The sequence below is a fragment of the Chenopodium quinoa genome, unplaced genomic scaffold (assembly GCF_001683475.1).
Source record: "Chenopodium quinoa cultivar QQ74 unplaced genomic scaffold, ASM168347v1, whole genome shotgun sequence".
NCBI lineage: Eukaryota > Viridiplantae > Streptophyta > Magnoliopsida > Caryophyllales > Amaranthaceae > Chenopodium > Chenopodium quinoa.
Window position 1 is genome coordinate 947478 of NW_018745461.1, and position 21579 is coordinate 969056.

The following is a 21579-nucleotide window of genomic DNA, read 5'->3' on the forward strand; positions in this document are numbered from 1 at the left end:
AAAGGGAATCCTCCCTGTATGATCCTCCCCCCGAGCTGGCACCCTTGGGAGAGTTCCGGTCCGGCGAGGGTGATGGTGTAGGGGTTTTAGGCTTTTCGCCTGCTCCTTGACGGAGGCCTTTGCTCTTGCGGTTCTTAGCCATTGCTACTAAGATTATTGCAAGATGATCTTGGTTAGAAATTTGGCTTAAAGATTTTTGAAAGTCGTCCCCACAGACGGCGCCAAATTGTTTCGGGTGAAAACAATGGGACCTTGTCGAAGGTCCGATGAAGTGGAGAAGACTAGATTCGATCCAAGTAATGTTGGGCCGAAGGTTTCCTGCACAGTAAACACACGTAAACTAGCCTCGGGGGTGTTGCCGAGGAAGGCCCCTCCGATGCTAAAGTCAGTACAGTGTGTAGAAACAGAACACTATGCAAGAGAATTAATTGCTTGAGGCTTTGCTTGAATGAATGTACAAATGTAATATTGATGGCTTTTATACCTTTGCATACATGGAGAAGTTGGGCCTTAGCCCAATTGGCTTGCCTTGAGGACTGATCTTTGACTTTAGCACAATTGGAGAGATGAACCTTGACCTTGGGCTTTTAATTGGATCATTTAATGCCTAGGCCCAATTGGACTAAATTGGACCCAAACAGGTTTGGTTAGGTATATCCGTATATGTACTCAACACTCATCAATTCATCATCTATCATCATGCTAATTGTAAATATATGTTTTGATATTAATTATTATGTTATTATTATTATTAAGATTATTATTATGTTTTTATTCAAAACTAGATTTTAAGTTCAGACAATGCTTCGAGTTACTACATTAATTTTATGATTAAAGTTTTTATCTAATTTATATTTAAGTTTAATAGAATGACATATAATATGTTAATAGCATAGTGACTAACTATACTTTTAAGTTTTAAGGTAGTGGGTTTGCACGTGAATAAAAAAAACTTGATTGATTGAGGAGGGTGCCATGTGGCTCCGACCTAAACTTCTCTAAGAACGCCAATAGATGTACAAGGCTTTTTATAGACTACATTGGTGTATTATATACATAAATTGCACTTATCTTATTTGTCAATAGTTATCCGAACTTATTAGCCTTCATCTAAAAAATCTTATCTCATTATTGTATAAATTTATTAGCCCTTATACAATCTTATCAAGACTTATGATAAAAGAAATATAAGGAGAACATAGTCCTTGAGTTTTTAATCTTTTATCTCATCCGAAAGGAAATGAAGTGAAGATAACAAACCATTCTTGTATAAAAGATATTTTCACGACTATACGACCTATATTTATAAGTTTATACTTTATAATATAGGCTATACGGCCTATGGTGAAATATTTATGTACATATTTGCACATCACAAAGGTTATATAAGTAAGACTTGCACTTATACATGTATGTGGTTATATTTATGAGTAGAAATGCATACAACTAAAGATGGCATCTATCTATATAAAGGCGTTCTTAAAAGTGTCCAAGTGACATTACCTCTTCTTACACAGACATCACGCCACATCATCATTTGATAATCTTTTGGGTCACCCCATATCATTATTCAATTATTTAAACTAGAAAGAGATTTGAACCCTGAATCTCATTGAATAAAGACCATATGCATTACCATCTTAGCTAGAAATAAATTACATTTTTTTAATCCACATTTATATTCAAATACATACAAGTAATAGAATGTATAATAGAAAAAAAAAATCCAAAATATGTTGTCATTGTATACTAATTTACTTACAATAAAAAAAAAACTTTTAAATCATCTAATATAAAAAAATAAATTTATTCAAAGTATCACTCGGAGCAAAAGTCCGGTCACACACTTGTGCAAATTAAATATATACTATACTGATTTAAAATAGTGCCAGTATTTTGACTTTGTGAAAAATTCTATATCAACTTCGACTTCGTTTTACAAATATCTATAATATAAGCTCTAGTTCAGCTCACTTTTTTAATAATTAAGAATAAAAATCAAACAAGAAAATGTAAAAAAACATAAATTTTGATAGGGGTTAATAACTACTACCCAAGTTTAAATTATAAACTAAACTTTTTTGGCTAAATTTAATAAATCCAGATAAGTTCAGAAATTCATGATAAAAACAAAATACACACAAATACCAAGTATAATTTTGTAAAGTATTTTAGAATTGACTAGTGTAACTGTGAAATATTGTACTAGTATTTCTAGCCTCTTATCAAAAAGTGCAATTTTTATGATCAAATCAAAACCAACAAGGAATGGTTTAAAGGTAGATATTTTTATGATAAGATCAAATGACCCTGTTGGGCTTTAGCCAGCATAACATCCCAACCGGCCCATATTTCATCATTGTTATTTTTCGTTACCCAGGATTCAAACACTTATCTCAAATTTTAAACCTCCAATTACAAATATATTTAAAAGTGACTAACAACTCAATTAATTGGTATAGTATCATAAATGGTCTGTTCACATTTACCTAATTTCAATTCAGTTCAGTTTAGTTCAGCTTCTAATTTTCCTCTCTCATAAAATATTCATTTCAGCTCACTTTAGTTCAGTTTAGCTCCAATCAGTTCATTTCAGCTCAGTTCAGTAAATGTGAACAGACCCAAAAGGTCATACCCATAGGCCATAGCCCGAGAGATTAAGATTAAATTTCTGCTATCATTGTCTCTGTAACTCTTGAATATGAATTTTAATTTACTCTTAAATTGATAATTGAACATGAGTAATTGCAATTAATTCATATTCAAACATACTTAACTTATTTTATCTGAATTTAATCCCACACATTTAAAGTTTAAAACCAATCTATGATCTCCACTTTTCAAATGAATGAAAAAAAGGTGAATTGAATAAGATCGTAGTCTATATACGAAAATACTCAAAGTAGTTAAATTTTTTTTGGCCAAAACCAAAAACAATTGACCTAATTCACCCAAATAATATACACTAGTCTAGGAGAGATCATTATTATACATTTGAATACATGGTACATCCATAAATATTTTTTTTCTCACTTTGATAATTGTTTTTCACTTAATCATCAAATAAAGAGTAAAAATTAACTTTAGTCTAGTTCGGCGCACGGTACACCCGAATCGAATGTGTTTAAAAAATTTCACTAGTATAGGCCCAAAACACAAATTCAGTCTCTCCTTTCCTTCTTCACTCACTCTTCCAGAAAACTCAACCTGTAACTAAAACCCCTTCTCCATTTTCTCTCTCCTCTACCCTACCCTAAAACCCCTTTTTCTCAAATCCCTTAATTTCCCCGCGACAAAAATACCCATCTCTAAAAAACCCCCAATTCAATCGATGATGAATTCCTCAACTTCATCATCATCCAAGCATGAGCAACCGCCATTTTTGCCAATTTCCCAATTTCAGCAAGCTTTTACAACCTGTTCTTCTTTCCTCAACAATTTCTCTTCTTCTTTCACTAATCACCTCAATACCCACCTCGCCAATTTCGCTTCCACTTCTTCTTGTTCGATCAAATTCCCGGGTTTTGCTCGAATTCAGCAACTAGAGGTAAACCCCATTAATGTTGAGCAGTTGCAGAAGCCGCGGCAGCAACACTATGGTATGTCGAATGAAGCAATTGAGGAGAGATTAGCTGGGGTTGCTGTTTATGCTTTGAGTAATTCGAATGAAGAATTTGTGTTGGTTTCTGGGAGGAAATCGAAGAATTCGCTTGCTTTGTTTTGTTTAAAGGAGGAAGATGCTGATACTCTTCTTGATCAGATGAGATTGATGGACCCCAACATGCGTCGTGGGGCTAGTGTTGTTCCTGTTGCTTTGAATAAGGTTAATTAATTTCTGAAAGTATTGAGCTTATATTATGCTAATTATGTAATCTTATTTAATTATTTACTTGCATTATCTAATTGGTGTTGTTGATTGATGAGCATGAGTTTTATGAGAAGATTTTAGCTTTTTTGGTTGATGAAATTCCGAAATTGTTAACCTTAACTATAATCAATCCATCAAAATGGGATGGTTCATTACACCCACATTGGTGCAATTAGCTGATTGGAAGAAGGGGGGGGGGGGTTGGAAATCAGAGTTGGGATGTTGCAAATTGTCCATAAACTAAGGCTTGGTCGAATGTGGGAAATGCAAATGCCTTGGAGATTTATATTCCCATGTAATTGGAATTCCTAGAAAATGTTAAATTGTGTTTGGTTAACCATGGGAAGTAGAAATTCCCATGGAAAGTTCCACTTACCTAGGTCTACCTAGGTAATTAAATACCTCCATTTTGTGGGAAGTGGATTTCATGGGAATTTCTACTTTCCATGAATTTGTCAACCAAACAACTCCAAAGAATTTCAATTCCTAGGAATTTCAAGTTTTCAACTTCTCATGTTTTTATTTGTCAACCAGACGACACCTAAGGGGGTATTGTTAAGTTTGAGGGGTCAAGGATTCTGAATAGGATAATGAAACTTTTGGTGGATTGTATCAATAATCATTAGCTGTTTGTGTATTGGTTAAGTGACTGATCATTGCAGTTAGATCAATGATTAATAAGTTTTTTGCTGGCATATTTTGATTATATTTGGTGAATGTTCATTTTGGATAACATTGACGAGTGTGAGGTAATAATAGCATGTGTTTATTTTACAGTGCGACTCATAACTAACGAAGAGAAAAATGGTATGTGCATTGGCAGGTTTTCCAGCTTAAGGTGAATGGAGTTGCTTTCAGATTGATTCCGGAGGCATCAGAGGTTAAAAATGCTTTGAAGGTGAGTGTTTTTTTTTTTGAAATTTTTTTTTTTTTTGTTGACTGTTAAGCATGGTGGTAATCTTATGATTGGTTGTTGTAAAAAGTGAAAACAGCCATTGGGGGCTCACTTTTCATTTGCCATTAGTGAAAACAATCATTGCTTGGTTAGACCAAGACCGGACCGAAAATTAGATTTTTAAGAATAAAAAACCAAACCGATTAAGCTGGGACCGAACCCGGACCGGACTGAAAGAATCGGTCCAAAACCCGGACTAGACCGCTTTGGACCGATTTAAGAGTTTTTTAAAAAAGAATTCTAAAGTTTTATTAATTTTATGGAAAACTCGAAAAAAAGTAAAGGAAAAACTATAATTTAAAGCTTTTTTTTTGTATGTTTAGTACAAAAAAGCTCATAACATTAAAGTTTTCTAAGTTTATTAAGGATAATATTACCCATTATTTAAGGTTTCAAGTATATTTTTAAACAAAAAAAGGGCCTGGTCCAAGACCGATTTTTATAGGGTTTTGGACCGGATCGGTCCGAGATGGTCCTGTCCATTTTTTCGGTCCAGACCGATTTATGAACACCCCTATTGAGACTTGGGAATGGTGTACACTATCTTAAGAGTTTTATCTTTGCTAATATGAACATAGTTTTGGTCTGTTTTGTATAATCAGCCGTACTCGTTTTTGCTATATTGAAGACAATCATTCTTTTCTCAAGCTGCTGCAATTTCATGAATTTGGTTAAAGAATCATTTACTTTTTCAGTAACTGGGTAGTTGAAGGATAAGAAGACTTATTAGGACATAAAATATTATATCTGGGGTTGGAGGTCAAATCTTCAATTTTATTCCTGTTTCATGAAAACATAATTCCTATTTCCTCTACTGACTATCTATTCGGCTATAAATTCAAGATTTTCTTTCCTTTTTTGAAATTGTTTTCAGTCAAACTGTGTTACGGATGCTATCTTCATCCTACAAATCAGCTATCTTCATCCTACAAATCATCAATAAATCGAATACTTGTCTAAGAGAAATTGAGTTACTGTGTTGCTTGAATCTCGTTCCTGTGTCATTGCACTACTAAGATGTTCTAGTCTGGATTCTGGAAAATAGGATTGAGATGTGTTTGGTATTGGGGTATAATAGTTTACAGAGATCGAATATTGCTGGAATGTTGGTTAAGTGGTTAGTTTAAGCTTCTAGATTTATGATCTTTTTGTGACTTTGATAAGAGGTTGAACTTTTCTGTTTTCTATGTGTCAATTTTTCTCTCAAAATAGACAGATTAGACCATATTTCCTTTTGAGATTCAGTGTACTGACCTTGCTTACTTAATATAGGGTTAGATTTTGGTGACATGCTTCATTGTCATGTTAGCTGTTTTATCTGTGTGCTAAGTTTGTAGAAATAACAGGTGCTTTTCTGCTGTTTGGTTAGCATTGTGTCATTACTTGCCTCCTTTAACCTTACTAGATTCATATTGACCAATGATGTGTGAATTTATTTTGAGCAATTTTGTACTGCTTCAAATATTTTTTATTATTAGAATTTTATATGTGAAAATTGAACATCAAAGCAGATCATCTCTTCATCCATAGACATAATCATATGTACAAACTTTTGGAAATTGGATTTATTTCAGTGTGAATGCAGCCATGCAAGGCAGAAAGTTCATTCAATTTACGTGTGATTTCTATGCTTTCAAGTTCCAACTAAATCTCCCCTTTAAATTTGTAGGAAAGGCAAAAGGCTGGAATTTCCGAAGAAGAGTTCTTAGGGGTTCCAGTTTTCCAGGTTTGTTTCTATTTTGATGTTTATTCTTTATTGTTATTTGGGTAGGGATTGGAGAATAGGGATTGGGGTGTTTTGACGAAATGTTGATTTGCTTTGAGTGGCTTTGTTACTTAGGATGCTTGTAAGTATTGCCTGTGAGTTTGTGTTAAGTAAATCAAATGCCATGAAACACCAATATAGATCTAGGGACAATTTGAAGTCTTGTTTTACTAGAAGTTTCTGCAAGAGGCTAATGATTTTCAGAAAGAGGATTAATAGAAAACTATCCTCTACTCTAAAGGTCCTGAAATTGTTAGATTAGTGAGTTTCTGTTTTTTTTTTTTTTTTCCCTTCATCAATATGAATCCTTTCCCCAGTCCCCCTTTTTTTAAACATAAATTACAGAAATTGCTCTGATTAGTGGAACAATGGGGCACAATCTTCATTTTTATCTCATTCGAGGATTATAAACTAAGTGTAGCTACTACCAACTAGTCTACTCTCTTGTTCCTCATAAATTTGGCTATGTCCCTTGCTCTATCTTTTACTACGCTGAAGTCTATATTAATCTACGTATTGTTTCATTACAGATTCCAGAAATTGTAGATCTAACCCCCTTCCCTTTAGTTGACTCTTGTCTCTCTTCCTTTCAGCTTCTGAACAAATTTGGCTTTGAAAATTGTCAACATGGATGAAATTCCAAATCATCATATTGTTATGCATCAGTATCAGTGAGAGGAGTACTTTACATGAAAATTCAGTAATGACTAATTTAGTGGCTTGAGGGATAAGATCATAAGACTGCAAGAAGTTGAGAGGAAAAGCACTATATACAGCAGTACAGAACATGTAAGAGGGAGGGAAGGGAAGGGAGATGGAATATTGATGAGTATTTTGTTTAGCATTCAGATTGCTAATTGGAGAGAGTCAATCCTCTTGAAAGCTTGAATATCCTTTATTCTTCTGTAATTCCAGTTCCTTAATAAAAACATCTTCTCCTTCCCCAATTTCTGCCATTAATACCGTCTAAGCTATGTTAATTCATAGCACATTCTTCATTATTGAATCTTTTGACTACATATCAATCCTAAAGTAATGTATTCCTTTGTGAATTATCTGGTGAGATGTTTCTGTGAACTGGTTGGGTCAAATCTATTGTTGTGTTCTGTTACTTTGAGGCTAGAATGGTTGGCAATCATATCTTTTATGTAGAAATTTGTAGCTTGTAAACAGTAGATATGTGTTTGATGTGAGCGAGATTTTGACCAATATGTTGAGGCGTTGCTTCAAAATATTTTGGTGACAAAATGAGGAGTCAACTCTAGGCTTATCCTAAGGAATCTAATGTCTAGTATCCATTTAGATCTTCACATATATCTTCGTTTTTTTTTTCAACATTGTGCAATTGTGCATGGTTCCCATTAATGTTATACTGTTATTTAGCTACATGAAATCCCCTACCCTTTTCTGATAGTTAATGATTCTCTTTCTGATGAGCTCAAATGTTCAAGTTTTGCCTTTTCTCTGTGATATACTTTGAGTATGGATGAGAATCTGGAAAACTTTGTTACCCCCAGAATGTGTTGCGGAACAGGATTGCGTATCCTTGTTGAATGCAGGATATTAGGTTAAATAATTTTTTCTTCAACCAAGATTAAATCAATTCCATATAATAACTAAAATTTTCTTCTTATGGAAGTATTAGCCAAACTCATTTACTACAGTTGTATGTATGAAGTTAAAATATCTTCTCAATCGGTTGAGGTTGCTACTAATTCATATCTTTTCCGTTTGTGATCCACAGCTTAGATTAGTGTTTTTAGTCCATAATTTCCTGCTTGAATTATTCATGCAACCAGTTGAATTTGACCTGCTTCTGTTAGGACAGCTTAGACTACAATTTTACAGCATCTGATGGTTGTACCATTTTAGGCTTTCGTTTGTAGCTATATTTCTTGTTACTTCATCATGAATTGTCCATGTAATAATCTTCAACTCTTTTACATGTCAGTCCCGGAGTTTAATTTTAAGCAGCGACAAGAGGAAATACCGTCCTGTTTTCTTCAGAAAGGTTGGGTATCTCAAGTTGCAGAAAGATTTCTAATTTGTTTTTTGTCCATTGTATTTTTAATTTTAACTCCCATTTCTTTTGCATTTATCTTTGGCGTAATAGGAGGACTTGGAAAATTCGTTACTGAAAGCTTCTACGCTGCAAGGAAGGCTGAATCCTGCTTACAGACAAGGGGATATTGAAGTATGTGTTTTTTCATGGCCCACGACTTTTCTAGTCTAGCTGTAATTTTTATTCTCCTAACATTTTTTCTTCACCCTTTCAATATCGCAGGTAGCTGTTCTTGAAGACATAATTAAGGGAATGAAGGTATATTAAGTCTTTGCCACTATAATTTCTCAAGACATGAACATCATAAAAGTAGATATATTGATTCTTAAACTACTGCATTTTAAAGAGATTCATTAACCTTACGTTCAACCAAACTTCTGTCATGTAATAAAGAACATGGAGCCATTATGCTCTGCTGCTAATTCTTTGTGTACTGCACCTAATTCTGCTTTCTTATGGCTTTAGAAATAAAGGATAAAACCTACTCTGATTCAGTCATTTTCTCAGGGTCCTAAGCTTTTAGACAGTTGACCCTCTATCCCCGCCCCACCCACCCACATTCCCAACCATAGGGACCATAGGTTAGGCGAAATTACCGTATGGACCTAAGCTTCTCTGCTTTTTTCTCGTACGAAACATTCTTTTAATACTGAAATTTAACGTCAGAGAATAATTTTGCAGGACGATTCTTCTCGGAAATGGGATGATGTCGTTTTCATCCCACCTGGGTTTGATGTATCGACTGATCCTTCACAGGGCCGCGCATCTTCAGCTAAGTAAGCGATTTAACTGTGATTATCTCAGACTTAGCTTAGTATATTCTCTTTTTTCCTTGTGGTGGTGTTAACCGATGCTCTAAAAACTGATGCCTGGGTGTTTCATGCTATACTCAGCAAGCTTTGTAATTGACTAGTGCCAAAACATAGATACTATAACTGTAGTCACATTTGTGGTTTATTGACTACTTCCCAATTAACTGATGTTTACGAACCCCCCTCCCTCTCAAGGGACGAGGGGTGATGAGAAGAAATACAATTTTATGATTAACACCCTTCTTGTCAAGTTACTAATTAAATGTAACCTTAATTATTACTTCGTATTTGCTTTGATTGTTTCCTGTCTAGTCTGATAACGATGACATTTGGTCGATAGTTTTATTTGAAACCTTAATTTCTAGGCATTTTAAACCTTCACTACTGCCGCGAATAGACCTTTTTGGCTTTAGCTTGCCAAGCTTGCTCAAACCTTACTGTTTCCGTATCTGTTTACGGCCTGATGCTTGGGGGTTAGGGCCAAAACTATCAGTTAAAACTCATCAATGTAGCTCTTAACAGTCTAGCTAGCTAATTCAAGAGCTTGCTAACACTCATTTCGGATAATTCGTGTAACGAACGAATATATGAATTTCGCTAGCAGGGGATGAAATTCCAGCTTGCACTTTACACAAAAGGCGTCATGAAAAGTTTTTGTTTAGCATAAATACATACCATTTGATTCACTTTAGGTCAAGGGATTTCCTTGGATGTCATCAATTTCGAACCCTTTCTTGTTTAAATTATTATATACCATCTTTTGGCATCTTCACAGGTTCTCTACTTATCATAAAAATACTCTTTCATGATTTGCAGCTGTAAATTCCTCTTTTGAGTTGTTAATGGCTAAGAATGTGCAAAGCCAAAAAAAGTTAATTAATTTATTTTTTTTTTAATTTTTTTTTTTAAAATTTAAATTTATTTATTTTTGAAAGGTAAGCCAAAAAAAGTTGAGGAAAGCAAAAGGCTAAAAACCAATGTTTCTAAAGAATCCACCATTTTAAATTTGGAATGAAATAAATTATTCAAGTCACTGGTTATCCGTGACGTGGGCCCATCTAGTTGTGAGGCCCACAATAATAGTAATAGTTGGGCCAATGAGAGGCCTTTAAGTTTTTACTAATTTAATGGCCAACGTTTTGTTGGAAGCATACTATTCTTCCTTTTATAGCTTTTTAGTTCAAAAGTGGGATCAACAATTCTTTTATGGGGATAAGTTTGAAAGAGGTAATTGTATCAAAGTACTTCCAAATAACAAGTATGGTATCATTTTTTGATGGCATACATCAAAGTGTTTGGTTTAGAGTCTCACTAATTATCTAACAGTTAGACGTATATTAAAAAAAGGGAGTGAAATATAGTATGAAAGTGTCGAATTGTAAAAATGAGTTGAAACAAAATTAAGTAAAACTATGGAACTCAAAATGAAGTTCAAGAAACGTTCAATCTATGAATTGGAAAGTAAAAGAACATGTATATAACCTAATGGAAATTAAATTCTGAAAAAGTATTACACTATCGACTTGAATCGAAGAGAACAACCATGATTAGTCACACCACTACACCACACGACCATATGAATTGAAGACCAATAGAGACCATATTTATGGTGTAACATACAATTTCAATGATAGTTAAGATTGTTAGTCGAACTAACATAATATGTCTTATATTAAACTCATGCTATTTTGAATACACAAAAAACATGACATGACCCCTTACACAATTCATGTTCATAATTCATATGCTAGTGAAATACTATTTCTAGTTACAAGTTTACAACTACCCAATGTCTTTAGCTTCATAGCTCATGTATAATGTAAATCAGCTTATAATTAAATCTAATAAAAAATAAACACATTTATTTATTTTTTTAATCAAGCAAACTCATGAACAATAATATGTGTACAAAGTACAACTAGAGCTGTGAGCTAGTCACCTATTGTGACTCAAAATTAGGAACAAAGAGATAAGGATGAAGATTTTGACTCCATTGAAACACACAATGACAAAATCTAATCATACGATAAAATCATGGAGAACAATAGAATGGATAAGCTTATAATAAAAATATAAAAAAATGGCATAGATTATACAATTATATAATTAATACAATAAAATACACCTCTCCAAGGTTTGTTAAGAACCAATAGAATCAAGAATGTTCTAAAAAAAAAAACCAGTAATAATTTAATTTTAAGACAGTATCTTCCTTTCTGGCATCCAACCATGCACCACCCAAGCAATTTTCACAACCATCACCTCATAAAAAATCTAATGAAATTAAAGATGAGATAATTACTAAGAACATCATCTTCTGAATTTTCTGTCTTGATTTTTGGGTTTTGGGCTAAAGCTTTGATGGGGCCCATAACCCATAAAACTCAGTGTTATCTTCATTTTTTTTGGTTAACTAATGGTCCCACTTTCTCTCTAATTGGATCCATATTGGATAGTGAAATTTGCTAAAAACCAAAGGTTCAACTATTGACTAAATGATGTGGACTATTTAATTCTCTTGGACTAAATGATTTATTATTGTAATTGATGGTACAAGCTCAATTTCAACATTAAGTATTGTATTTATAATTGAGACTGATGTAAATGATAGTATAATATCTGATGTCAATTCTTAGATACCACACGTTACACTTTAATCAAGTAAACTAGTTGATTTATGTATTAATTTAATCATGATATAGTAGAGTGAAAAAAGATATAGTCAAAATGTTTAGGTGAATATAAATTTTTGTATGAGTAGGCATCATTTTCTCTAGTTAAGATTCTCTTTGAGATGTTTCAATTTCAAATCAACTTTTATTTCTTTATGTCACACACTTAATTAGTGTTAGTTAGATTACTATGATATCTGTACATACTAATTATCATCAAACAACCCGATGATGCACTAAATATAAGCAATCTCTCAAGATTTTTTTTTTAAGAAAATAAACACGAATTATAATTAGATTTGTCTCTTTTCAAAAGATATCATCAAAAAGTTTCAAACATGTATAATCTAATATAAAATCAACATAAACAGGTATAAAGAATAGAGAATCTTTATCTTAAACACCTACAATGACTACAAACAACAATTACTCATCAAATCATTTATATTATACTATTTTAAAAAAAATTGTCCAACAAAAATATCATTAATAATGAGTCAAAATCACAAAATAGTTATCCATCACATAAATAAGTAGTGTACCTACCCACCCCTAATTTTAAAATTTAAAATTTACAAGCTACATTCTAATATAGTAATAAAACCATTGAACAAAATAATAAAATTGACCCATCAATAATACCATAAAGAGACAAAACTCCTAAAATTAGATTCATGTACCCTTTATTTCACTTCACTTCACTTCACCATACTATAAACAAATTAGAAAACCTTCCAAAAAATAGTCCTTAAAAATCAGTAAATGACCCATTTATAAGGGTACATCGTATAATATATAGTTTTAAATATGTATTTATTTTACCCCAGCTGGCACCAGTATACCTCCAGCTGGTGCCCTTAAACTCCCCACTTCATTACACCATACCTTACTACACGCTCTTCCATTGATTCCTTCAATCATTTCTTCCCCTTTATATACCCCTCAATTTCATCACTCTAAATTACAAGATAAAAAAATTACAAGACAAAAAAAAAAAAAAAAAAATCCTCTCTAAAATATTTTATATAAAAAAAAAGTGCGTTTTGACATTTTTGTCTAGGAAAAAATAATGGGAAAAGGGGTTTTAGTGATCATGGTAATGGTGGTAGCACTAGCATTGAGTGTTGTTGTTAATGGGGGAAATTTTGATCAAGATTTTGAGATTACATTTGGTGATGGAAGAGTTAAGAAGTTTGGGAGAGGCCAACTTCTTACTCTTTCTCTTGATCGGGTTTCGGGTTCGGGTTTTCGGTCTAAGAGGGAGTATCTCTTTGGAAGGATTGATATGCAACTTAAACTTGTTGCGGGTAACTCTGCTGGTACTGTCACTGCTTATTATGTAAGCCTTCTTCGATCCTTGATCGATCACCATTTAACTTTAGTATAGTATAGTATCTCCTATGTTGTCACGTTAATAGTTTAAATCAGGTATCATGGTATATGGTTTAAGTTTGTAACAACTAATTTCGAACTTACTAGGTAATGAAGTAATAACACACAAATGGGATTGCTATAGTTTAGCTAACTAGTTGGTACTTGTAAGTATTAAATCGACTTCACTTGTGTGACTATAAGTGGTTGTTTAGTTAGACGTAGTAGTAGGTTAATTACATGCCTATACATCCTTATCGCAATGCGACTTCTTATATTCTTCATCATATAAACTAAGTGACCACTTTATATTCCTATATTTCAAAGTTGTTCTTCAAAAAGGACTAGACTAAAACAAACTTCTTACTTCAACTTCATGTCAAACTTATGATATTTTTAATGTAGTTTAGGTCATACTCATATAATTGTACACTAGCTTATTAAGTTATTAGTCCACGTCCACATTTATTTTTAGAAGTAACTTATAAACAAACAATCGTATTTATTGCTATTATAAAGTATAAGTCACATCACCTAAGTTGAGAAATGATGGAGTAGTAGGTCCACATGAATTTTATGTTGGAATTTTTTTTAAATTGGAAAAAGAAAAAAGGAAAAAAGTGGTGGTTAGTTTATAGCTTTTGCACAAATTGCACGAGAATAGAATATGGGCATCTGGTTTCAAAAAAAAAAAAAAAAAAAAAAAAAAAAAAAAGAATATGGGCATCTACGTAGTTTTGGTCTTATTATTAGAAAGGAGTACCAATAATTTCTTTGATGTCAATTTCATAACTTCATATCACTATTTTTGAATGTACATAAATTAAACATGCTTTTCAAAAGAATAACACAAAAGCAGATAATTAATATAGGCATAACGATACAAATAATAAGAGTCCAAGGGAGCATGATAATAAACTTTTTCTGTTATTTAAATGTTGTGTAGTATGACTAATCGAACATACAACTTTAAGATGTTCGGAAAGAAGTTGATATGTATCTCATTATTACTTATTAGACCAAGTAATAAGAGAACGTGAAAATAAACTATCATGTCTTCAATTCTTCAAATAAAGTTGAGTCATTTCTTTAATATTCTACGTAGTTTTTTTTATTCTAGTGTATGACGATTGAACTTGTGTTACGTATGTATGCAGTTATCATCGGAAGGAGCAACCCATGACGAGATTGATTTCGAGTTCTTAGGAAATGTAAGTGGCCAGCCATACACACTCCACACTAATGTGTTTACTAAAGGAAAAGGTGGCAGGGAACAACAATTCCATCTTTGGTTCGACCCAACCTCAAAATTCCATACCTATTCTGTCGCTTGGACCCCTCGTATGATCATGTAAGTACGACTTTTGTTTAGTTCATTAAGGGTAAATGAGTAATTTTACATGATATATCACAATCGAAAGCACGACAATAATTAAAATAAATAAATATTTAATATTTTGCCTAAGTACTAATTATTGGATAATTAATTAAATCGCGACTTGATTAATTCATGCAGATTCTTGGTAGACAACACGCCCATTAGGGTATTCAAGAACCATGAGGCTAGAGGAGTGCCCTTCCCAAAGAGCCAACCCATGAAGATATACTCGAGCCTATGGAATGCAGACCAATGGGCTACCCAAGGAGGCCGTGTTAAGACAGATTGGGCTAAGGCTCCGTTCACAGCTTACTACCGGAACTTCAATGTCAACCCTAACCACGCGGCTGCAACCGCGGCCTTCACTGATGCAAAGTGGCAAAACCAAGAGTTGAATGCTTGGAGCAGAAGGAGACTAAGATGGGTTCAAAAGTATTTCATGATCTACAATTATTGTACTGATGCACAAAGGTTTCCAAAGGGTGTTCCTAGAGAATGTAGGATGTTTTGAAATGTTAAGTGGCATGGAATTAATGTTGTTTAAATCCTTGCATTACTTGTGTATTGCAAGTTGATTAGCTTTTTAATTTGTATCCACAATTGTATTAAATGGGTTAAGTAAATATTTTTTTTCTTCATTGTTAGATTGTGTAATTTTAATTTCCTTAGTGGAGGGTCTGGATGCTTTCTCATTAATCAATACATACATATACATATATATACATACATATATATATATATATATATATATATATATATATATATATATATATATATAAGTGACAGTACAACCTAAATATGAGAATACAACATTTACTAAATTATACAATATATATCTTACTGAATATATACGAGATTATTAATCATAATCTCTATCACACCCCCCGCAGTCAAAGCGGGAGGAGGTCAAATGAACGCTGAGACTAGATCTGAAGTCAAGGAATAGATGTCAAGGTAATCCTTTTCAGAAAATGTCTACGTACTGGTATGGAGAGGGAACATGAAGCACCTTAAATTGGCCTAGAACGACCTTGTTGCATGCAAAATGTGCTTGGTACGTTGATGTTGCACCGGATTGCAAGACAAATAAACTTCAAAAATGTTATCACAATAAACCAAGGACACCCATGGCAAAGGTTAATGTAGCTCTAGAAGCAGATTCCGGAGCCAACGAACTTCGGAAACAACATTAGCAACACCTCTATATTCTGCTTCGGCACTAGAACGGGACAAAGTAGCCTGTTGTTTGGAGACCAAGAGACCAGATTATCACCCTAATAAACATAATATCTAGAAGTAGAACGCCGAGTATCAGGGAACCACCCCAATCGGCATCAGTGTAAGAAACAAGTATCGTAGGAGCAGAACGGTACAAATGAAGGCCATGATCCATAGTGCCTCTGATATATCTAATAATACGCTTGAGAGCGTTGAAATGCAGTTCCCTCGGGTCATGCATAAATAAGCATATTTGCAGAATCACATAAACAATGTCCGATCTAGTAAAAGTGAGGTACTGAAGAGCACCTGCAAGACTCATGTAAAGAGAATTGTCACTAACCGATTGTCTGTCGAGAGCACCAAGTTTCGACTTGGTTTCAACGGGTTTGCAATTATCCATCTTAGCTCTGGGAGATATCTCCTCTGCATACTTGCTTTGACTCAAAATATACTGTCCCTGGTACGTTTCAACGAAATGCCCCCAAAAAAACTCAACTAACCAAGATCTATCATGGAAAACTCTTACTTGAGAAGAGAAATAATGTCAGACTTGAGTTGTCATCAACATATAACAAAAGGTATGCAATTTTCGTGCCCTGACGAAAAATAAAGAGAGAGTTATCACTCTTACTACACACAAAATCAATCTGCATAATGTAATTGGCAAAGCATTGATATCATGATGCCCTGGGAGCCTGTTTGAGACCATACAAAGATTTGAGGAGCCGACACACATATATATAATAGGGAACATTAGGATCACAAATCACGGAGGTTGATGCATATACTACCTCTGATTTTTTTAGTTGCAACTTTGGAATATTTTATATCTCTCAAATAATACCCCAAAGTTGCAACTAAAAAAAAAATCTGAGGTAGTATACAGTTTCTATGAGGACACCATGAAGAAACGCGTTTTAAACATATAATAATTGATGAATAGGACAATCTCTCCCCGTAGCAATACTCAACATTGTGCGAATAGTTTCTTGTTTCACCATTGGACTAAAAATCTCATCATAGTCAATGCCAACCTATTGAGACTTGCCATTCACAACAAGTCTCGCCTTGTATCGCTCCATTTCACCATCTTTCCTGTACTTGTGTTTAAATAACTACATACAACGAATAATATTCACCCCTGTCCTCGAAAAAAGCAATTAATGAATGAGAAGTCATGAGGCAGTATACTTCATTCAATATGCATCAAAGAAGACAATTAAAAAGAAATTAAAAATGAGAGTGAGGGATAGCTCTAGCTCAAGTGGTTAGAGCTTCCCTCCAAATTTAAGGAGATCCTTAGATCGATTCTCACCCCGCCCTTGTGGCTCTCTAAATACAAAAAAAAAAAAAAAAAAAAAAAAGACGATTAAAAATTTAAGAAAATTAATGGTTGGCTAAACAATTAGAATTCTAAAATTAAAAATCTCCTCTACCAAACTTCACACATAAAAACCCCAATAAACGAAAATACCCCAACAAAATCTAGAATACTACATAAAATAATATACAGTATGAATTTTACTAAAAAAATTTAATTGATGATTTAAAGTACATAAAAAATTGAAAAAGAAATTAAGGGGAAAAGAAGAAAATAAAAGCATTTGAAATCGCCATGAGCTTGAGCGAATTGTAGGCAAATCTCTCCCTGATTTTCACCCTCCTTCAGGAATAATCACCGAAAAAAATTAATAGGCAACAAGGTTTGGAAGGAACTATACAAGGAAGAGGTTGAATTGATAAAGTTATGAGAAAGAGAATGTTAGAAACCTTAATTATAATGATGAGTACAAGAGTATATATACATGAGTAAGCAATAAAATTAGACTGGGTTTATTTGTCTAGATACATTAGCTAAGAGTTAGGGAAAACTTTGACTATCAACAACCTAAAGAGTAAATCAAGGGATTACAAAATTAACACAATAACTTATAATGATTTGAATATCCTTTACATGCCGCCCCCGCAAGACGCACATCCGGAACGAGAGACCAATCTTGGATATAACATATCAAATCTTGTTCAATGTAGGATTTGATGAATTGGAGGTGAGAAGAGTTCATTGCATTGCATTGTGATTCTCCGAGAGGGTTTGGAGAGAGTGGAGCATTAAAAGGGTTATTTTTAATAAAGGAGATAAAGAGAAAGAAGAAATGATGATTTTTTTTAAGGGGAGAAAATTGAGGTATGGAGGACAGAGATGCAATTGCATGTAACTTTTTCCATAGGAGAAGAATTACATTTTTATCATTCAAAGAGAGGATTTGGGGTTTTCCAAAAAATTTTGAAAAAATGAGGTTATGTTTGCAGCACTCGGTTGATAGACTACGGGTTTGGGCCAAAAAAGGGATTTTTTTTTCATAACTAGAGGTTTGGAGAAAAAAAAATTGATTATTGGCATCTTTTGGTGTATGAAATACGAGGGTGCCAAAAGAGTTGATATAGAAAGTTTGATTTGGGTTTGAAGCTTTCCGAGAAGGAAGAGAGCTTGAATATGGTCACTATCATTATTTGTCGGTGCGGCAAAGGATTTTGATAGTGAGCCATTAATATGATAATGGCGTAGTAGCGGAAGCGGGAAAAAAAATGGATTAATAGCTCATGATATCATGGTAGAGTTATGAGAAAGAGAATGTTGGAAAGCTTAATTATATTGATGAGTACAAGAGTATATATATCACAAGAGTAAGCAATAAAATTATACTAGTTCGTTACATTTGTCTAGATACATTACTGTAGACACCTAAAAATGTCTCCCCAAAACCAAACCCGATGATGAACAACCTTTCACCGTCATTATTGGTCGAGTTGAGTATTATATCTTGGAGTACTTAAATCCTCATTCAATCCCAATGGATTTCATAAACCAATCCAATTTCTATCCCATTTCCCCAAACCATAACTTATTTTTCTCTTTTCGTGCCTTTAAACCCTTAAAATCATTCATTTTGCGTCCTAATTAGTATTATGTGCACCATGGTGCACCTAAAAATAGGTGCACCACATCTATAATTTTGAACATTTAGTAAAAAAACTGAACATTTTACAAAAAATGAACATTTAGTAAAAAAATATGAACACGTCACATAAATTTAACATAAACATGAAACTTTTATGTTCATATTTTATAAAGAAATGTTCGTTTTGTATACACTAAATGTTCAATTCATATATAACAAAATTCTTGAATTATTAAGAGTAATTCAAAATTTGCCTGACTCGTAATAATTCAAAATTTGTGATTGTTCATATTTATTTACTAAATGTTCAAAATTTGTTATTGTTCATATTTTTTTGCTAAATGTTCAAAAGTATAGGCGTGGTGCATTGCGATTTTTCAAATTGTTTTACTATGTAGTCAAAATTTGCGATGTTCAGATCTTTTTACTAAATGTTTAAAATTCGCAATTGTTCAGATTTTTTTAACTAAATGCTCAAAAGTATAGGCGTGATGCATTGCGATTGTTCAGATTTTTTAACTAAATGATCAAAATTTGCGATGTTAAGAAGTTTTTACTACATGTTCAAAATTTGCAATTGTTCAATTTTTTTTACTAAATGTTCAAAAGTATAGGTGTGGTGCACCTCAAAAGTATAGGTGTGGTGCACCTAATTCTAGGTGCATCATGGTACATCTTAAAATTTGCGTTTGTGTCCTTTTTATAAAAATGTTTATACCATTTTATTTTGGTCCATAATCTTGGTCCAATGATTGAATAGTTGGATGGGTTGAAAAGAGCTTTCCAAAGATATATTATAAGCTCAAATCCGAGTTATAACGAATAAGCTATGGGCAAAATACTAAACTGAGCCCAAACTAAACTTAAGCCCACCTTACCTACAACCCAATGATCATCTAAAGGGTCCAAAGGCTTTAATCTCATTCCTAAACCAATTAGAATTAATTTGAGCTTATATAAGTTTCTAATGGATATTAACACTAGGTGAAAAAAGAAGATTGACAGCGAGTAATGCCCACCGGTTTTTAAAAACCGGTGGGGAAAAATGGGGGGAAAAATGAGGGAAGGGTATTGCTGAACCGGTGGGGAAAATATTAATCCCACAAGTTTTGAACCGGTGGCTTTGTTAAAAAAAAAAAAACTTGCCCCCCTTTATAAACCCCTAACCCTAACTCTCTCCTCTCTCCCCTCTCATCCTCTCTCCTGCTCTCCCCTCTCCCCTCTCCTCTTTCTCCCTTTCTCTCTCCTGCCTGCGATCTCCTCCTTCTCTCTCCGGCGATCTATTCCTTCTCTCGTCTCACCCCTCTCTCTCCTTCTCTCTCGTCGCCCTCCTCTTCTTTCCCCTCAAAGGCCACTACCACCGCCACTAACCGCCGCCACTTTCTCTCTCCTCGTGATGAAACCATGGTGTAGACACCCAATTGTGTCTCCCCAAAACCAAACCCAATGATGAATGCCTTTCGCGTCGAATCATAATCAAATGAAGTGAAAGTGTGAAAAGTCTAGTGATGCAGTTAGTTTTTATTAAAATCTTTTTTGTTGTTTTCGAAAATCAACTCTGTTTTTATGAAAATATCCAATTTAGTTTAATTTGGTCCATGATAAGGGTCCAATAATAGTGTAGTTGGATGGGGCTTTAAAAGAGCTTTCCAACGATATATTATAAGCCTAATTCCGATGAATAATGAGGAAGTTGTGGCCAAAATACTAAACTGGGCCCAGTTTGATCTTTACATACATCCTAATGATCTAGGGGAGGGCCCATTATTATTCCTAAAGCTAGTAGGATTGATTATAGTTTTCTAGAATCATCTAGAAGGTTCTTTTCATATCCTAGTGGAATTAGGATTGATAATTATGTCTACGAGTTTTACGTGGAATAAAATATTGTTTTATATGAAATTATAATTTTAGCCTTCATACGGACTTTACGACTCAATTTTATTGATAAGTGGACTCCGTGTTGAAAGCGTGTAGAAAATCCCAGTTGTCGCTAAACGACAAGCTTGTTGCCTGGCGACAAGGTAATTTGTTGGCGACAGCGTGGAGTTTTATTCCTTTTCAAATTCTGATTATTTTCCGGACTATTTTCCTATAAATAGAGTCCCCGGACCTCCGTTTTCAATCATCAACTCTCATCAAGGAATACTTAATTCTCTCTCTCTTTCTAAACCAACTTTTACTAAACACAATTCCGCACTCACAAGTTCTTGAAACACCTAGCCAAGTTCAAAGTTGCCTTTGCCCTAGACGTGAAAGGTTAATTGTAACACCCTAAAAATTCCTTTCCTTTAAAAATACCTATTTTACTCCTTAAAATACGGTTTAGGAATATCTAAGACATTACCGCCACCGTGAGAACGGCTAAGGCAATTATCAAAGACACACAGCGGAAGACTTAGAATTAAAATCCGTTCAAAACAAGTCAACTTAAAGACAACCAAACGTAAGTAAAGTTTAAAACCAAAACAAACGAAGTCAAATAAAATCAAACTACAACTTGGAACCACTAAAG

The 21579-nt window shown here is 33.7% G+C and overlaps 3 protein-coding genes across 3 annotated transcripts; 2 read left to right on the top strand and 1 right to left on the bottom strand.

The window, feature by feature from the left end:
* The first annotated feature begins 3100 nt into the window (after positions 1-3100).
* LOC110714949 (protein TIC 22-like, chloroplastic) lies at positions 3101-9749 on the top strand. The gene is made up of 7 exons (XM_021893502.1): positions 3101-3823; positions 4692-4766; positions 6493-6549; positions 8540-8599; positions 8702-8782; positions 8873-8908; positions 9332-9749. The coding sequence occupies exons 1-7, from the start codon at positions 3332-3334 to the stop codon at positions 9428-9430; spliced, it is 900 nt and encodes a 299-aa protein (XP_021749194.1). The 5' UTR covers positions 3101-3331; the 3' UTR covers positions 9431-9749.
* Positions 9750-13068: 3319 nt separating this feature from the next.
* LOC110714950 (xyloglucan endotransglucosylase/hydrolase 2-like) lies at positions 13069-15521 on the top strand. The gene is made up of 3 exons (XM_021893503.1): positions 13069-13473; positions 14663-14856; positions 15022-15521. Exons 1-3 carry the CDS (start codon positions 13204-13206, stop codon positions 15392-15394), a joined length of 837 nt encoding a protein of 278 aa, XP_021749195.1. The 5' UTR covers positions 13069-13203; the 3' UTR covers positions 15395-15521.
* Positions 15522-16102: 581 nt separating this feature from the next.
* On the bottom strand, positions 16103-16504 carry LOC110714815 (uncharacterized mitochondrial protein AtMg00810-like). Its single transcript, XM_021893365.1, has one exon. The coding sequence runs from the start codon at positions 16502-16504 to the stop codon at positions 16103-16105; it is 402 nt and encodes a 133-aa protein (XP_021749057.1).
* Between the last annotated feature and the right edge of the window lie 5075 nt (positions 16505-21579).

Excerpts from the sequence above, each read along its gene's own strand:
- LOC110714949 (XM_021893502.1), top strand. The coding sequence starts at position 3,332 with ATGATGAATTCCTCAACTTCATCATCATCCAAGCATGAGCAACCGCCA. Across the intron at positions 3,824-4,691 it reads TTCCTGTTGCTTTGAATAAG|GTTTTCCAGCTTAAGGTGAA; the intron begins GTTAATTAATTT and ends GTGCATTGGCAG. Across the intron at positions 4,767-6,492 it reads AGGTTAAAAATGCTTTGAAG|GAAAGGCAAAAGGCTGGAAT; the intron begins GTGAGTGTTTTT and ends TTAAATTTGTAG.
- LOC110714950 (XM_021893503.1), top strand. The coding sequence starts at position 13,204 with ATGGGAAAAGGGGTTTTAGTGATCATGGTAATGGTGGTAGCACTAGCA. Across the intron at positions 13,474-14,662 it reads GTACTGTCACTGCTTATTAT|TTATCATCGGAAGGAGCAAC; the intron begins GTAAGCCTTCTT and ends GTATGTATGCAG. Across the intron at positions 14,857-15,021 it reads TGGACCCCTCGTATGATCAT|ATTCTTGGTAGACAACACGC; the intron begins GTAAGTACGACT and ends TAATTCATGCAG.
- LOC110714815 (XM_021893365.1), bottom strand. The coding sequence starts at position 16,504 with ATGGATAATTGCAAACCCGTTGAAACCAAGTCGAAACTTGGTGCTCTC.